At 45.5% G+C, this 17,804-nt stretch overlaps 1 protein-coding gene across 1 annotated transcript in view; it reads left to right on the top strand.

Moving 5' to 3' along the window:
- The window catches only part of LOC136626721 (zinc finger protein 850-like), a 129,111-nt gene that overhangs the window by 71,541 nt on the left and 39,766 nt on the right, over positions 1 to 17,804 (top strand). Inside the window, exon 6 of the mRNA XM_066601728.1 lies at positions 3,623 to 3,919. Within this exon, the coding sequence (XP_066457825.1) occupies positions 3,623 to 3,919 (297 nt within the window). The remainder of the gene's footprint in view (positions 1 to 3,622; positions 3,920 to 17,804) is intronic.

Raw genomic sequence — 17,804 nt, 5'->3', positions numbered from 1 at the left:
CCAAAATGTAAATCAAACCAGGATGAAATGTGATACCAATTATAGGCGACAACATGATATGCATTGAAAATCAGGATGTAAAAATGCGTCTGGAAAATGGACATGAAATGAGCCAACGTGAACGAGGCCTATTTATTCCACATCTGCTATCGCTATTGATGAGGGGAAAGTATTTGTCTAATTTTGGGAGCTCCTATTAGATCTGTTAAGTTACTGTATGCTAATAGAAGTCATGGAGACGTAGACCCAGATAGCAGAATCCAGAACATGGAGACGTAGACCCAGATAGCAGAATCCAGAACATGGAGACGTAGACCCAGATAGCAGAATCCAGAACATGGAGACGTAGACCCAGATAGCAGAATCCAGAACATGGAGACGTAGACCCAGATAGCAGAATCCAGAACATGGAGACGTAGACCCAGATAGCAGAATCCAGAACATGGAGACGTAGACCCAGATAGCAGAATCCAGAACATGGAGACGTAGACCCAGATAGCAGAATCCAGAACATGGAGACGTAGACCCAGATAACATTTTGGATCAAGCAAGATCATGTCCTCCTAGGACATAAACTTCCCTTGACACAAATGAAGTATATTAATTTATAAACATGTGTTGTTGGAGAAACAAATTGAAATTTTAGATCTCTGTGATTGACACATTAGTGTCTGAAATTCAGTGCTGGTTGAATATTTCTGTAGGCAGCCCAGGAATCGCTGTGCACCTTTGAACTTGGGTTGAACTGAATAATAGGAAGGAGGGTTTTAGCACTTCTGTCTAAAACAACTTCCATATACCTCACAGCTGGTGTTGTGGCAGTGTCCACAATGCCAAAGATACGTATTTCGTGATGTGGGGCACACCAATGATTTTACTATATTTTATGAATAAAACAAGACTCATCAACTTGAATATAATGACGGAGGCCACCGAGCAAAAATCACGGTTTGTAGGCAAATATAGACTACATTCTTCATGATAAAACATATAAATATCCAACTGGGGTACGTGTTAGGTTCGTGTGGGCAAATAAACACCGTGCCCACACAAACGTGACCAAAGACAGGGATATAACAAACAAGGGAGCCTAAGACGGACTTCAGACTGAACGTGCTGATGGAAACACCAACTGGACAGAGAACTGCATACTGCGAACTGGACTGATGGACAGACATAATATAGGGACTGACAAATGATCAAAACACTCACCTTGCATACCTGTACACACAAGCAGATGTTATAGCTATAAAAGTATGGGAATTGGTTCATACATTGGCCAATGAACTTAAACTGCAAAGCCACGGCAAGGCTCCTCGTGTCTTACAGTCACTACACTAGCAAGACACTCCTACTAGAGGACTCAAAGGCCCACCCTAGCGCAGAAATGGCAAACGAACTCAGCAGAACAAACTGACACAAAACTGACAGAAAGTAAACTAAAAAACTGACATGAACCAACAAACTCACTGCAAGCTGCAACGGACAAGGATACATGACTTCTCACTCTGGACACCAAACAGACGCTGACAGGAGCTGGGTATATATGTGAATATGTGAGCAAAGACCCAGGGGATTGGCTAGCAGGAGATCACCACACCCAGCCAGCACAATTATGCCACGCCTGTGGGCTTGTGCTGCTAGAAACCCTAGTACTAAAGGTCCCAGCAGCACAACCTAACAGTATGTTCAGATATTCCATTTAGTTGTGCGGTTTGCATTTCAGATTTTCCAAACACCAGAGGTAAGTAATATGTAGCCACTTTTTCATAGAAATGTGCGACTTTTCAAGTAAAGAACCCTTTCTGATGGATAACCATGCTGCCGCACTGTTCTTGTTAATACACTTGGACGTCTTTTTCCAATTTGCTTAGTTAACAGAGTTTGAGAGGGGATGCATTATTGGAATGCGAGAAGCTGGATGTCATATTGATGAATTGCCCACCACCTGACCAATCTGACTATGCCACACTGTTTGTGACAAGGGCCTTATGTTTAAAATTTCAAAGAATTGCAATGTGGTAGCTACAAGTAACATGTTAAACAAATGAAAAGTTTTATTAAACTAACAATCTACGCGTTACTATTAGGCGGAAACATATACCTTCTAGATGTGTTGCTTTGCAATAAACATATTTTGAACCATAAAGCAGAATATCAGAACATCTTTCCTATATATCTAGAAACATGCCTCAATCATCGAGAGCAGCATGTCATGTTCTACATACACATGTACAAGATATGAAGTCTCTCCTCTTTTGGTTTGGAAAGAGTTAACAAACCCCTGAGAGGAGGAGATTGGCAACATAAGCTGTCTTCTTACTTTCTTCTTTTAGCTTCAGGTTCAGTGCCTTCAAATGCTTTGCTGTTTCTGCTACCAGCATTGTAATATTTTTATGCTACTATTATCGCTATAGTAGCATAGTATTTTAGGCTGAAAAAAAGCCCTATCCATCCAGTTCAGCCTGGCACCCCTCAATGTTCATCCAGTGGAAGGGAAAAGCCCAATGAGATAAAAGCCAATTTTCCTCATTTTAGGGGAAAAAATCCTTCCTGACTCCAATCTAGCAATCAGAATAATCCCCGGATCACCGACCCCTCTGAAGAAATCAGTGACAGTAGTATAATGTTTAATTTGTAGGTATATGACAACTGCAACAATTTTATGTAATGGTGATCTGCAATCACTATACTATGCTGGCATTTAAACAGTTAATCTCTGTATCCTACTGGTCTATTTGGTTTTAAAATAAACATGTGTAGCACTATGGTCATGCTATGAGTAAGAACCGCAAGGCTTGAAACACATAGCTCTTTAGGGTCCGCATGCCACATAACATGGATTTTACTTGCAATTTGAATAAAAATGTGTTTATTAAATGGGAAAGGGGGGAATATCTAAAGAAGAATATAATGTGGTCTGCAGAAACTGTAGGGCAAGTGTCAGAAAAGTTAATAATGAATTGAGGCTTGCAACAGAGGCCAAAAGCAATAAAAAAGGATTTTAGGGGTATGTCAAATGCAAAAGAAAGTCAAAGATGCTATTGGACATTATGGCCATATTCAAATACGAAAACTTGTTATCCATCCTAATAAAAGCTACACATTAAACTTCCTTTGTGCTGCTGGTCCAGCATAGGGTGGTTAATCTTTTTTCTTCTCTTTCTTGCAATTTGTATGGAGATTTTATATAAAATAGTATGTTAGACTGAAAAAAGACATGTCCTAAATGTAATAAGATATCAGTGTAATTGTAATTATTTTTTTTTAAAAAAAGGAATATTAATTTTATTCTTGGCAGATGACGACACCAGGAGATCAGAGGGACATCTAATATCAACAGATTGTAAAGTGGAAGATCGTGGTATCATACAATATAAATATGAAGAGCCTGCCCGTATCCCAGATATACCCTCAGCCCTTCACAGCAAAAATCTATCATCTGATCCTTCATCACCATCATCTACTAATTCATCACAGCCAGTTAAGAAAAGTAAAATTTATAGAAGTGGTGTTGAACATCCAAACATTTACACAGGAAAGGAGCTATATCCATGTTCAGAATGTGGAATGTGTTTTGCATATAAATCACAGCTGATTATACACCAGAGAAATCACACAGGAGAGAAGCCATTTTCATGTACAGAATGCGAAAAATGTTTTTCATTTAAATCCGTTCTAGTCAGACATCAAAGAATTCACACAGGGGCGAAGCCATTTTTATGTTCAGAATGTGGGAAATGCTTTACAAACAAGCCAGATCTTATTAAACATGAAAGAATTCATACAGGAGAGAAGCCATTTTTATGTTCAGAATGTGGGAAATGTTTTAAAAATAAACAACATCTTGTTAGGCATCAGAAAACTCACACAGGAGAGAAACCATTTTCATGTCCAGAATGTGAGAAATGTTTTAACTGTAAATCAAAACTTGTGGCCCACCAGAGAATTCATGCAGTGGAGAAACTATATTCATGTTCAGAGTGTGGGAAATGTTTTACCTATAAATCATATCTTGTTGAACATCAGAGAACTCACACAGGGGAGAAACCATTTTCATGTCCAGACTGTGGAAAATGTTTTAAGAAGAAAACACATCTTGCTACACATCAGGGAATTCACACAGGAGAGAAGCCATTTTCATGTCCAGAATGTGGGAAATGTTTTAAAAATAAACAACATCTTGTTAGACATCAGAAAATTCATACAGGAGAGAAACCATTTTCATGTTTAGAGTGTGGGAAATGTTTTACCTATAAGTCATATCTTGTTGAACATCAGAGAATTCACGCAGGGCTGAAGCCATTTTCATGTTCTGAATGTGGGAAATGCTTTATAGATAAATCAGCTCTTGTTAAACATGAGAGGGTTCACAAAAGGGAGAAGACATTAATTCCATGAATTTTGGAAATGTTTTACAGATCTCTTCTTCTTAAACCAGAAAGAACTATCGGAGAAGTAGACATTTTTATACTTTTTTTTTTTTATTGATAAATAGCTCAAGGAAAATTTGCTGTGAGAATGGCACTGTCTGCTTCCTATGGACTCAGCCGCGCACCCGAGTACAGTGACATAGTGAACAACTGATTGGTGATGGGTCCTGAGCAGTGAACCCTGCCAATCTGCTATTGGTGGCCTATCTTGAGGATAGGCAATCAACATCTCATAACCGGATAGTTCCTTTAATTTGACATATAATGTGTTCGAAGAGCTAAAAGCATTTTAATTGGCGATAAATTTAAAAAAAAATTGGGCCATTATATTTTAGTTTTTTTTAAGGCATTCGTGGTACTGTAAAACCATGTCCATATTATTTTGTGATTTGGTATGATTTCAGTGATACCTAATTTATACAGGATATTTTACTGCTTAGAAAAATGTAAAGAATCTTTAAAAAAAATAAAACGTTTTTTAAGACTTTGTAGCGTTTTATGTTTATCGGTCTATGGGCCTGTGTGGGAGCTTGTTTTTTGAAGGGCAAGCTGTAGTTTTATTGGAGTAATTTTGGTATTCATAGGACTTCTTTTTACTGCAGTACCAGGAGGAATCGGAATCCCACACAAACACAGGGAGAACATAAACTCTTTCCAGATAATGTCTCCAGGATTTGAACCCAGGATCCAGCAGTGTAAGGCAACAGTGCTAACCACAACAAGAAATGTTTAATGTCGTGGGGTATGGATGCACCAATCTTGGTTACGTGACCAAAGAGACCCAGGCTGAAGTTACTGCTATACCATGACCAGTGTGCATTTTAGTAAAAGTTTAAATTCAGCCTGAATTTGAGGGCATACCCTAAAATAATGGAAGTCATCTTCCTCTCCACATCTGGAACAGGTTGAATGTAGAAGTTTCTTTTGGAGGAAAGATATCCTTTTTAATTCATTTTAATTAATCTCCCAATAGGAGACGGAAGGGATAAACTTCAGTATTGTGGTAAGTTTCTTAAGAATGAAGGTTGGTGTCAAATAAGGATCATTTAGGTGCCAACTGCCTTGGCACCAAGTCATACTGTATTTACAGTCATAATGCATAATCATTAATTAGTAGAACAATTGTTTTTCCGCAAAGAGTGAAGTTTGTTGAGGAACTTAAGGTTCACGTCTTTCTTGCATCATACGTACAGTGGTGTTCCGAAAAATAGCAGTCCAGCATCATTAACCTGATAAATCACAGTTTTTGCTAGAAGTGATATTTTTACATTGCAAGTAATTTACTTGTAAGTGCAGTAGAGTAAGAGAAAGAAAAACAGAGTCAACAATTAGGACGTACTTGACGCTCATTCTGTATAATTGAAAGGGAAGTTTTCAAAATAATAGCAGTGAGGAGTTAAATTGGTGAAGTTAAGTGTTAATTTTGGCCCTTAGGGTAGAAGGCCAGCAAACGTTGCACTGCATCCTTAAGAGGGGTTAAGGAATTAACCAGGCTGTAAAAATTGATGGCCTATTCTCAGGATGGGCTATCAATATCTGAACAGTAGGGATCTGCTGCCCAAGACCCCTGCAGATAAGCAGATTGAGGGGGCCAAATGCTGGTGTGAGCGCTGCAGCCTGTTCAGTGTTTAGATTCGAGTACAATCTGTGATTACTCAGCATGATGTATTTTTTTTTATAGTGACCATTCTGAGTACTACAGACTTCTTCCAAAGAGAGGATCTTCCTCGTGTATAAATATTGGAGACTACAGTGTTTACATGAGTGTCATGGCTGTTTCAATCAGCTGATCGGTGGAGATGCCAAGCAGCAGACCCAGACTGATCAGATATTTTTAAAGTCTGGATAACTCATTAACCATTGACTGAACACTATTATGACATTTTATGGCTGTCACAAAGAGGCTCTATATCTGTGTGTTTATCAGCTGGGGGAAATTGACTACCTACTGGGGCACCCACCTGTTAAGTGGAGGATTAGTAACTGGGAGCTTCTACCTAATACGGGGGAATTTAACTACTGGAGCACCAATCTAATGGGGGGCTACCTACGCCTCCCAAATGCAAAAAAACTAACTGCCACACACCTCTGATAACGTATCATTGCATTATCCATCAAGGAGCTCTGTGTGGAAAGGTTCTGGAACTAGATAATATTATGGCCACGGTCATGAAAACAGTAAACTTCATTCAAGTATGTAGCTTAAATCATCGCCAGTTCTGTCTGTTTTTACAAGAGGTGGACTTGGAGCTTGGAGACGTACCATACCATACAGAAGTGAGGTGACTGAGCAGGAGCGCAGTCCCTAAATAATTTTTTGGAGCTTCCAGAAGAAATTGCACTTTTCATGCGAAGTAAAGGAAAGCCCTTGGCTGAGCTGTCTGATCCATACTGGCTATGTGATTTTATCATGTTGTGTGACATAACCAAACATTTCGCCCAACTGAATCAGAGGCTGCAGGATGCAAACAAGTAATTATACAGATGTTCAACATAATCACAGGTTTGCTGCGTAAACTTCACCCAAGGAAGTCCCAACTGGACCAGAACAATCTTGCTCTTTTTCCTGTTTGTCAGCATCTCAGCCTCAGTTCCTGGTGCTTTTTCATGCATTCGATTGGCTACCAAATTGAGCCGGTTAATTGATGAGTTTGATCGGTGCTTCTCTGACTTTAGAACACAGCACTCAAGCTTTGCCATCTTTGCCAATCCTTTCACCAACAGTGAACCCAATCACCTTCAGATGGAGTTAATTGATTTTCAAAGTGATAGTGGCCTAAGAGCAAAGTTGGAGGATGCTAAAATCTAGGACTTTTACCATCTACTGCCCCCTGCTTTGATGCCACAGCTCCGACTTCATGCTACCTGTGTTCTCTACATGTTTAGGAGCATCTATGTATCGATAGATAGCGACCCCCACAGTAGCCCAATTAGTAGTAGCGACCCCCACCGTGTCCAAATTAGTAATAGCGACCATCACAGTGGCCAAATTACTAATAGCGACACCCACAGTGGCCCCAGTAGTAATAACAACCCCACAGTGACCCCAGTAGTAATAGAGACCCCCACAGTGGCCCCAGTAGTAAGAGACCCCCCACAGTGGCCCCAGTAGTAACAGGGTACCCCAAAGTGGCCCCAGTAGTTATAGTGACCCCCACAGTAATAATATTAACCCCTTCAGTAGTAATAACCCCACAGTGATATTAACCCCCTCAGTAATATTAAACCTCCTCAGTAATATCATCCCCATCAGTAATATCATTATCCCCCCTCAGTAATATTATCCCTGTCAGTAATATTATCCCTGTCAGTAATATTAACCTCCACAGTAAAATTAACCCCCTTCAGTAATATTAACCCCCAATAGTAATATTAACCCCCCTCAGTAATAATAGTTCCCCCCCCAACCCATATACTTACCTCCCCCTTGCTGTCAGTGCCGCTCCCCCTCTGCTCGCGCTGAGCTACGATGCACTCTGACGTCAGTGTGTGCGCCCGGCATGCTTCCTCCCTGAGTCCTCTCCTTCGGAACTGATGAGCAGGGGACTCTGGGGAGGAGGATCCCGGCTGCACACTGATGTCAGAGTGTGCGCCGGGATCAGCGCTAACAGCGTGATTACCAGTGGGGAGCTGCGGCCCCCTAGCTGGTAATCGCTACAGTGGTAAGCGGCCGTCGGCACTCCGCGGGCCACATAAAATGAGACAGTGGGCCGGATTCGGCCCGTAGGCCTTGTTTGACACCTGTGACATAGACCATCCAAAAACATCCAGAAGCTTTCACACATACAAACTTCTGTACACTACATAGGTATGATCCTGTTTGCTCCTGACACCTCCAACATCTGTCCATCCCCGAGGTTTGTATGCATGCAACCACTCCGGGGTTTAGTACCACTATTTAGTAGAGATGAGCGAACGTGCTCGGCCACGCCCCTTTTTCGCCCGAATACCGCGATTTTCGAGTACTTCACTACTCGGGTGAAAAGTACTCGGGGTCGCCGGGGGGCGGGGAGAGGTGTGGCGGCATGGGGGGTAGCAGCGGGGAACAGGGGGGAGCCCTCTCTCTCTCCCTCTCCCCCCCACTCCCCGCTGCAACCCACCGCGCCGCCACGGCGACCCCCGAATTTTTTCGCCCGAGTACGGAAGTACTCGAAAATCGCGGTATTCGGGCGAAAAAGGGGCGTGGCCGAGCACGTTCGCTCATCTCTACTAGTTAGTCATTTGTAATGATTCTCTTGTAGATGGACACATAGTGAGATTCCATATGGGATTTTAAACATTGTTCTAATCTCTGCATCCGTTATCTTGATACCCAGATCCTTTTCCCAAGAGGAGATAAAAGTTGCTCCACCAGTAACATGGGAGGAGGTGAAGTTTTTTGCTAATAGTGCAATCCTTCTAGCATTTTTATTTTGCTTGCTAATTCATTTTTCACAGTCTGTTAGAGGTCTCGAAGATGTTTGCGGATTTTTGAAGCCTGATGTCACAGCTGAAAGATGTGCAAGGTGGAGTCCTTGAATATTTCTGAGAGGTGTAAGTGTGTTTATTATGACTAGATGATCTTTTTTTTTTTAAACTTGTTTTATTGGCAAGTAAAGAGCATGTTAAAACAAAACAATTGCAGTACAAAGTCATACATGTGGTTTGGTGGTCAAACAGCCATACATTTGCATTGTTTACTAAGTACAGTACATTTCGTAAGTGGGAGGGAAGGAAGAACGGAGTGAAGAAAGGAGAATAATAGAAGGTTCATGGAGGGGGAAGAAGCCATAGAATGTATAGTGGAAGCTGCATATCAATTGTAGGACTATAAATATATGGGTGTATATGCATTTATATATAAAAAAAGGAAAACAAAGGAAAGAAGAAGAATTGAGTGTACTTACGAAGGGGACTTAACATAGGAAGCGCAGTTATCGGGGAACTCTTAAGTGTGGTGCTCTAATTAGATAACGGAGTGTGGGGGTTGAGTTTCTTGACTTGGCGTCCGTTTCCTCAGATTGTTAATGCTGTCTTTGTAGCTCTGATATGGCTAAGGTGAGTGGTTGCTGAGGGAACAGGGTTAGCGACGAGTCGCACCATTGGCCCCACATTTTTTGGAATTTGTCCAGGCATTTACGTGCCTTGTAGACTAGATTGTTGTAGGGTATGGTTGAGTTAGTAAACTTTTTCCACATTGCCAAGGTCGGGCCTCTTGGGTCCATCCACGTAGTGCGATAACCTTTCTAGCTAGAAATAGGACTTCTCGTAGGAAGACTCTGTCATAATGCTGCCAATATTCTACATCAAGGACGTCAAAGAGGCAGATTTCTGGAGTAGTGGGAACCGGGACGTCCAGAATTGCGAACAGCAGGTTTGTGACCTCCGCCCAGTATGACCGGATCGACGGGCAGTCCCAAATCATGTGCCAGAAGTCGGCATATGTGCATGTACATCGGATACAGTGCGGAGATAGGTTTCAGCCCATCCTATGTAACCTCGCCGGGGTGAGGTAGCATTGATGAACTATGTATAGTTGGGTCATTTTATTGTTTGCTGAGGGGGAGATGTATAAAGGAGATTCTAATACTTCTTGAATGGTTTCTTCCGTCAGTGTTGGGATTAGAGACTTGCATTTAGATAGGGCTGGAGGGATTTCTCAAGCGGCTTTTGAGGTTGTTAAGTGGGAGTACAGTGTTGAGATAAGTCCCCTGGGCCCTTGCAATCATAGTATTTCTATTAACGGATAGTTGGATATATTGTTACTCGCAGGCGGAAATTGCGTCTGGAGTGCATGTCTGATCTGAAGATATTTATAAAAATAGGTTTGGGGTATTTGGCATTGATTCTGCAGCTGCTCGAAGGATAGCATAACATTAGAGTTGTATAGGGCGCCCAGGCATGTTATGCCGTACAGATCCCATACCTCAAGGTCAGTTAGTGGTAGTAGCTCCCGTAGCCCAGGGTTTCTCCACAATGGCATGTCCGCGGTGATGTCAGAGAACCCGTTTACGTCCTTGGCCTGACTCCAAACCCGCATCACTAGTCTATGGATGGGTAGTATCTTACCCCCTATGGTGGTGGGGAATTCCAGCACTGGCCAAAGGCTGGGGATATTCAGGACTTGGGCTAAGTTTGCTTCTGAGTTAAGTAACGGGCTATTTCCCAGCCAGGATTTCAAATGTAGCAGTTGACCATCTAAATAGTATAAAAACAGATCTGGAAGTGCCGCCCCAGCAGCACTCTTGGGTCTTTGGAGGGTGGAGAGTTTAAGTTTTGGGTGGGAACCTCCCCATATAAAGGAGGTCATGAGGGAGTTCATGGTCCGGAAAAATTTCCTTGTTACGTGCACAGAGATGTGCTGCAGGATTTAGAGGCACTTGGGCAGGACTATCATTTTAATTAAATTAATGCGGCCCGCCACCGATAGCGGCAGAGATCTCCAGGTTCTGAATTTGGACCTATAGAGGTCTATCAGGGGATGTATGTTCAAAGCAAGAGATCGGTTCGCTGTGTTGGTAATCTGGATGCCCAAATATTTAAAATCGTTAGAGACTTGTAGGCCGCAAAGTGAGTCCATAAGCCGCAGGGGGTTCTGTGCAGAGACTGGCATTAAGGCAGATTTTGACCAGTTAATATGTAGGCCAGAGTAGAGCCCAAATTTGTTGATGATGTCCATAGCGTGGGGCAGGGAAATCATTGGATCACACATAAAGAGCATAAGATCATCGGCGTATAACGCCACACGATCCTCTCTATCTCCTATTACAATCCCGTGGTATATTGGACACGTCCGAAGCATGATGGCCAGTGGTTCCATGGTCAGGGCGAAGAGGAGTGGGGAGAGGGGGTATCCCTGTCTCGTACCTCTACACAAAGGAAAGTACAAGGAACAGGTGCCGTTCACCGATATTGTCGTCACAGGCGTTTTGTATATTAGGGAGATACATTGAATCTATCTCCGAACCCGAATCTCTTCAGCACCTGGAGTAGGAAGGGCCAGTCAATGGAGTCGAAAGCTTTGGTGGCGTCTAAAGAGGCTAGGGCCCAGTCCGTCCCTCCCGCTGACCCGACCTGCGCTACTACCTGAACCTGTCGTAGGTTTTCTCGTGTAGATTTCCCCGGCATAAACCTGGTTTGGTCTGGGTGAATTAGGTCTAAAATAACAGTGTTAAGGCGCCGGACCAACATTTTAGTTAGGAGTTTATAATCTGAGTTGAGGAGGGAAATGGGTCTATAGGAGCCGCAATCTAGGGCGTCTTTTCCCGGTTTCAGAATGAGTACAATTGTGGCCTCATAAAAGGCTGGGGGCAGTGATCCATTTTTATAAGCTACGTTGTAAGTCGCTAACAATGTGGGTAAGAGCGTCTCTTGATATTTAGCGTATACCTCTATTGGTAATCCATCCGGGCCTGGAGCCTTGCCACTTGATATCTCCTGAAGGGCCTCTGAGAGTTCTGTCAATGTGAATGGGGCATCTATTGGAATCTGCTGGTCTGGGTTAAGCGCCGGGAAGTTGAGATTCGATAGATAGCTCTTGAGCTCCTGTTGAGTGGCATGGAATCCAGTAGCGTACAGCCCGCTGTAGAAGCGCTGAAATCGCGCCCCTATTAGTTCCTTTTAGTGGAGAATCTCTCCTGTTTCAGATGCGATGCGGAGTATTGACGGGGATGACGAATTTTGATGTACCAAGTGGGCCAATAAGCTACTGGATTGGTTGCCCAGTTCATAGAATCGTTGTTTTGCAAAAAAGGATGCTCTACGAGCCCACTTTTGTAGATGAATTAGATATTGTCTTCGCTGTCTCAACCACTGCTCTCTGCGCTCGTCGGATTGGTCCGCAACGTAAGCAGCCTCTAGGTGCATGTACTGGGACGCCATCTCTCGCTCCAGCCTGGAGGAGTCTCTTTTGATGTATGATATGGAAGATTTCAGGGCGCCCCGCAGGAAGGCCTTTAATGTCTCCCATAGTACTATCGGGTCGGCATCTGGCTGGTTTAGTTCTAAAAAGCTAGCGAGTTGGTCGGGAATCCTGTCATTTATGCCAAACAGGTTTAGCCAAAAGGGGTGTACGTGCCAGTTGTGCCTATGGGCATGTGCATCTGGTGTGGTCATTTCAACGTGCATGGGAGAGTGATCCGATATTCCCCTGGGGAGGTATTCGATTTGGGTTACTGCGGTGCACAGTCTGGCATTCCCGAGGCAATAGTCTATTTGGGAGAGGGCGTTCCTACCGACAGAGTGACATGAGTACTCACGAACCGTTGGCCGTCTAACTCTCCAAATGTCTTTCCAGCCGACCTCCTGCACAAGTAGAGCCAAGGGTTAGGGATTAGCCTGGGCTGGGTGGACATGTGGGGCACTGAATCTGTCCATCTGGGGATCTAGAACCATGTTCAGGACTCCCATACACAGTAGCGAGGCGTTGGGATATTGGGTGGCAAATTGGGCTGCCTGATGAAGGATTGCAATATTGGCCAGCGGGGGGAGGTGCACTGCCACAAGTACAAAGAGAAGGGACTCCACCCATGCCTGAATAAAGATGAACCTGCCCTCTGGGTCTCTAACTGTGCATCCCGGTTCCCAGCTCAGTCGCTTGTGGATCAGTATTGAGACCCCTCTGGCGTAGGATGAGTATGTGGAATGCAGGGACCATTGGACCCAAGGTTTCTGTAGCTGGCCTGTTTTCTCTGGAATCATGTGCTTCTCTTGGAGGCATACAATGTGTGGGTTATGGTTCCTAATATATGAGAAGACCATGGACCGTTTTTTGGGGTGCCCATTCCCCGCACATTCCAGGAGAGTATGTTAATATTAGCCATTGACTCTATTAGTTCTATGTGTATATAGGGGGATATACCCTGTCGGGGTAAGCCGACCCCGCATATGTCTCGCCGTCAGAGTCCCCTGTATTTCGATCAATAGCTGAACCCAATGATGGTAACTTGTATTATCTATGAACATTGTACTGCAAGAACTTATCCCAATAATTGCATTCGAGGTTGCATCAGCTAAAGCTTGTTTAAGTAGAACAAACATGGTAACTATTAACAAAACAAACATGCATGTGGTGACGGGGAAGACTGTGCACCTAAAGTACGCACAGTCAAACAGATCAGATCTATTTTGAGCTTTGGGACACCATCATCACAGGTACATAAATTTCAACCGCCCAACGAGCGGCTCTCCTATATGGTTAAGACGATAGTGATTTGTGTACAATGTATAATCTATTCTGCCCATCGTTTATCACTAAACACTTGAATCAGGCAAGACAACCGATAAATTTGAAGTGTTGGGGGCGGCATGGGGGGGAGGGAGAAGAAAGGAGGGGAGAGGAAGGAGCGGGAAGGGGGGGGGGGCAGATACAATATAAGTAGGTCTAGCCATCTCCGGCGACACCAGATTGACCATAATCAAACATCCGGACCCCTCCTGCCCTCCCACTCCTACCCGGATGGAGTTGTCAGGTAATCACTAGCGCCTGGGCGATCTTGGTATATGCTTAAGCCAGTCCTCAACCTCCTCTGGAGTGGAAAAAAAGGAGGCTTGTTCATTGTGTACCCCCCGAAGTAAAGCTGAATACATCATGGAATATGGTATGGAGGCCTCCCTCAGCCAACGCTTAACAGCCACGAAGGTCGCTCTGGTTTTCTGAAGAGAAGCAGAGAAATCTGGGAAAACAGAAATATTAGCATTCTGGTATTGGAGAGTCTGCACACGCCTAGCAGCCTGGAGGGCTATGTCTCTGTCTTTGCTGCTGAGAAGTCTCGCCAGCATCGGGGTGCGCCTGGAGGCAGAGGGCGGCCCAGGACCCTGTGGGCTCATTCAACGGCAAAAGCTGCAGTGAATTTGGCCTCTGGTAAACGTTCTTTCAACCAAGTTTCCATAAACAAGCAAGGGTCTTGGCCCTCAGTGTGTTCTGGTAGACCCAGAATTCGAAGGTTATTTCTGCGCAGTCTATTCTCCAGGTCATCTGCGCGCTGGGCCCAGGCATTCGCAGCCCTGTTGAGCTCAGAGAGTTTGTCAGGGATTGGAGCCACAATGTCCTCAAGCTGGGATATGTGTGTCTCTGCCTCTCCCACTCTGCCTCTGAGATTATGCATGTCTTGCCGCAGCAATCCTACATCTATTTTAACTTCTTCGATTTTTCCCAGTCAAGGAGGTGGTGCTGGAGTGTATGGCCTCCAAGAGCTGCACTGTGACCTGTCGCAGTGTTGGCTCCTGTTCTGACTCTGAGGAAGGGATGGATCCCGAAGCTCTAGCAGCCTCTATGTCTGGTCCAGGTGATTGGTACGGTATGCCAGTCGTTGGCTCAAGTACGAAGGCCTTAAGGTGCTCCGTTATCAGTCAGGGAGTGCTGCGACTCATCTTGGAGGACCTGCGGCCACCCCGCCTGCGGGAGGAGGACGGCGGTGGTATGTTTGCGGTCTTTATGTACTAAGGGGTCAGCCGGGGCTTCCCTTCTGAATGGTGGTTTGAGATGTTTAGGTACGTACAGTTTCGGAAACAAAAATAGTTTTGAGTTGCAAAGAGTTCTGAGTTGCTTGGCATAACGGTCTGTTGATCAGAGACTTGATCGGCAATTATTGTTAGTCGCAGCCAGGGTAATAGTAGAAAATCACTCTGGGTCGCAACAGCTTATAGTGCGAGTCATCAATTTAGCAGATGAGGATTTAATTGGCGCGGTTACAGTGATGTATCTGCAATGGGGGTGTATGGAGGGCTTGAGATCCGGTAACCCGGTATCGCAGTTTGGCAGTGCGTTGGCCTATCGCTGGTCAGCATCTGGTGTTGGTTGTTGAGGAGGTATAGGTGACAGGGACTGTCTCCTGTGTCACTCGAGACTGTAAATAACAGACACACAGTCAATGCAGCATAGAGTCCCGGGTACAGGGGTTAATTCCCGTCTTTCTTTATAAAGAATGTCACCCCAGAGATAGGGCTCCAGCTCCTATATAAGCTGTGCTTTGCAAAATGGCTGCCCATTGTGAGCTACACTGCCGTTTGATGGTGTTGTAGTGGGGCAGTTAATTGATACCCTGTAGGACTTTGACTCTTATGTTGTCTCTGAGGCGGGGGCAGTTTAATGGGTCCCCTCGGTGTGACACCGGGCGTCCTGGAGGGTCAAGTCTGTGGCCGATTCGGGTGTCTCTACCCTCCCCCCGGCACCCCGCCGCCTCTCAACGGTATGATGGGAAAGTCCACAGTGGGTCCAGGCAGGGGTGTGGGGTCCGGTGTGCAGCGCAGGCCAGCGGGGACCTGCCGCTCTCCGGGGCCCCTCCTCTCATGCAGCCGGAAGTCTCCGGGCAGACAGCGGTATTCCTGCTGGCGGGTGTCCTCTCTCCGGCCTGGTCTCCCACCGCTTCTGCTCCCGGAGAGTCCCGCCGCACCACTGGGCTTTCTTTGAGCGGTAGGGTTGTGGATTTCCCGCCGCCTCACCTCGGCCGGGGGATTCCACAGGAGTAGGCCCGAAGCCGGGACCTATAAAAATCTCCCTCGGGCGTCCACCGAAGCTCCCGCCGTGCCGTCAGGGGTGATCGCCTGTCTGTCGGTATGTTGTAGAGCACACTCGGGGGTTTGGGCCTTCAGGATGGGTGCAGGATGATGGGGATTACCACAGAGCTCAGGTTTCGTGCGTCCTCACAGCATGGCTGCTGGACCCGCCCCCCTGGCTAGAGGATCTTTATGCATTACCACTTGTAAATCTTTAATAGTCAGGTCTTTAAACAGATTCCAGATTTTTTTCTGGTGTTGAGAGAGTGGGTTGCTTAATTGTATATGGCAATAAATTGAGAGGTGGAAGGTAATGGTGAGGATGTCAGTTGACGACTAAGCGAGTCACAGGTCTCACAGATACCTCTCAATAAGATGTTAAAGCCCTTGGCTCTATAGGTCTTAGAACTAGGAAACCACACATCCCCCAGGACATCTGTTCCCATCTCTTTACTCTGTAGTGTCTCTCAGGGAATATCTCTTCTGTACATTGGCTTCTCCCTGGCTGCTGTCCTGAGGTTCTGGACTGGGTTATCCAGGTTTTGGGCAGCAGAGCTCCTTACCGATGTCCACTCAGATGACTACTACAGCGTTTCCCCGAAAATAAGACATTGTCTTATATTAATTTTTGTTCAAAAAGGTTTAACTTTTTTTTACATGTATAGCTGCCTGGGCACTATTTAAATTGACTTTTTAATTTAACTGTTAGCAGGGCTTAATTTTGGAGTAGGACTTATATTTTAAGCATCCTCAAAAAGCCTGAAAAATCATTTTGTATCCTCAAAAATTCTGGAAAATCATGCTATGCCTTATTTTCAGTGAAACATGGTAGTGCACAAGACAGGAAGGACAGCTCTTTATTACCCCTCCCCCTTTTAGAAGCTTCTGGTAGCTTCTAGCTCAGCCAAACAAGGCAGACCCACCACAGAGTCGGCTGGCTGCACTAGGGGGTCTCCCAGTGTCTGGAGACTGGGGGGAAAGTACTGTTGTTGCTAGCTGTTTTGTCGTTTATGACCCTCGTTGACACTGACGGCTCCCTACATGTTTTTCGGTTTTGCACAGCTTCCTTCAGTTGGTTGATATTCATGCCAGTATCTGCTCTGACAGAATCAAAGGAGGAGCAGGGGAAGTACCTGAGTGGTTGTGAACTGATTAGATTAACTCTGCCCTGTCTAACAGGGGAGGAAAGCCAATAACCTACAGCAAGACCTATCTATATCACCCCATACCTATCTTTATACAGCATACCAGTCTATAGTGCCCAGTCCGGGTCACCAAACCCAGCTCTGGTCCTCCGTCTAGCACACACAGTCGGCTCCGCTCCTCCGTCTCACACACACTCGGCTCTGGTCCTCCGTCTCGCACACACAGCTCCGCTCCTCCGTCTCACACATGCTCGGCTCCGCTCCTCCGTCTCACACAAGCTCGGCTCCGCTCCTCCGTCTCACACAAGCTCGGCTCCGCTCCTCCGTCTCACACACGCTCGGCTCCGCTCCTCCGTCTCACACACGCTCGGCTCTGCTCCTCCGTCTCACACACGTTCGGCTCCGCTCCTCCGTCTCACACACGCTCGGCTCCGCTCCTCCGTCTCACACACACTCAGCTCCGCTCCTCCATCTCCCACATGCTCGGCTCTGCTCCTCCGTCTCACACACACTCAGCTCCGCTCCTCTGTCTCTCACACGCTCGGCTCTGCTCCTCCGTCTCACACACACTCGGCTCCGCTTCTCCATCTCATACACACTCGGCTCCCCTCCTCCGTCTCACACACACTCGGCTCCGCTTCTCCATCTCACACACTCGGCTCCGCTCCTCCGTCTCACACACACGGCTCCGCTCCTCCGTCTCACACACACGGCTCCGCTCCTCCGTCTCACACACACGGCTCCGCTCCTC

The sequence above is a fragment of the Eleutherodactylus coqui genome, chromosome 4, assembly GCF_035609145.1.
Source record: "Eleutherodactylus coqui strain aEleCoq1 chromosome 4, aEleCoq1.hap1, whole genome shotgun sequence".
In the NCBI taxonomy this organism is placed as follows: Eukaryota; Metazoa; Chordata; class Amphibia; order Anura; family Eleutherodactylidae; genus Eleutherodactylus; species Eleutherodactylus coqui.
Note: the sequence above shows the minus strand (reverse complement) of the source record. Positions and strands in the feature narration are given on the sequence as shown.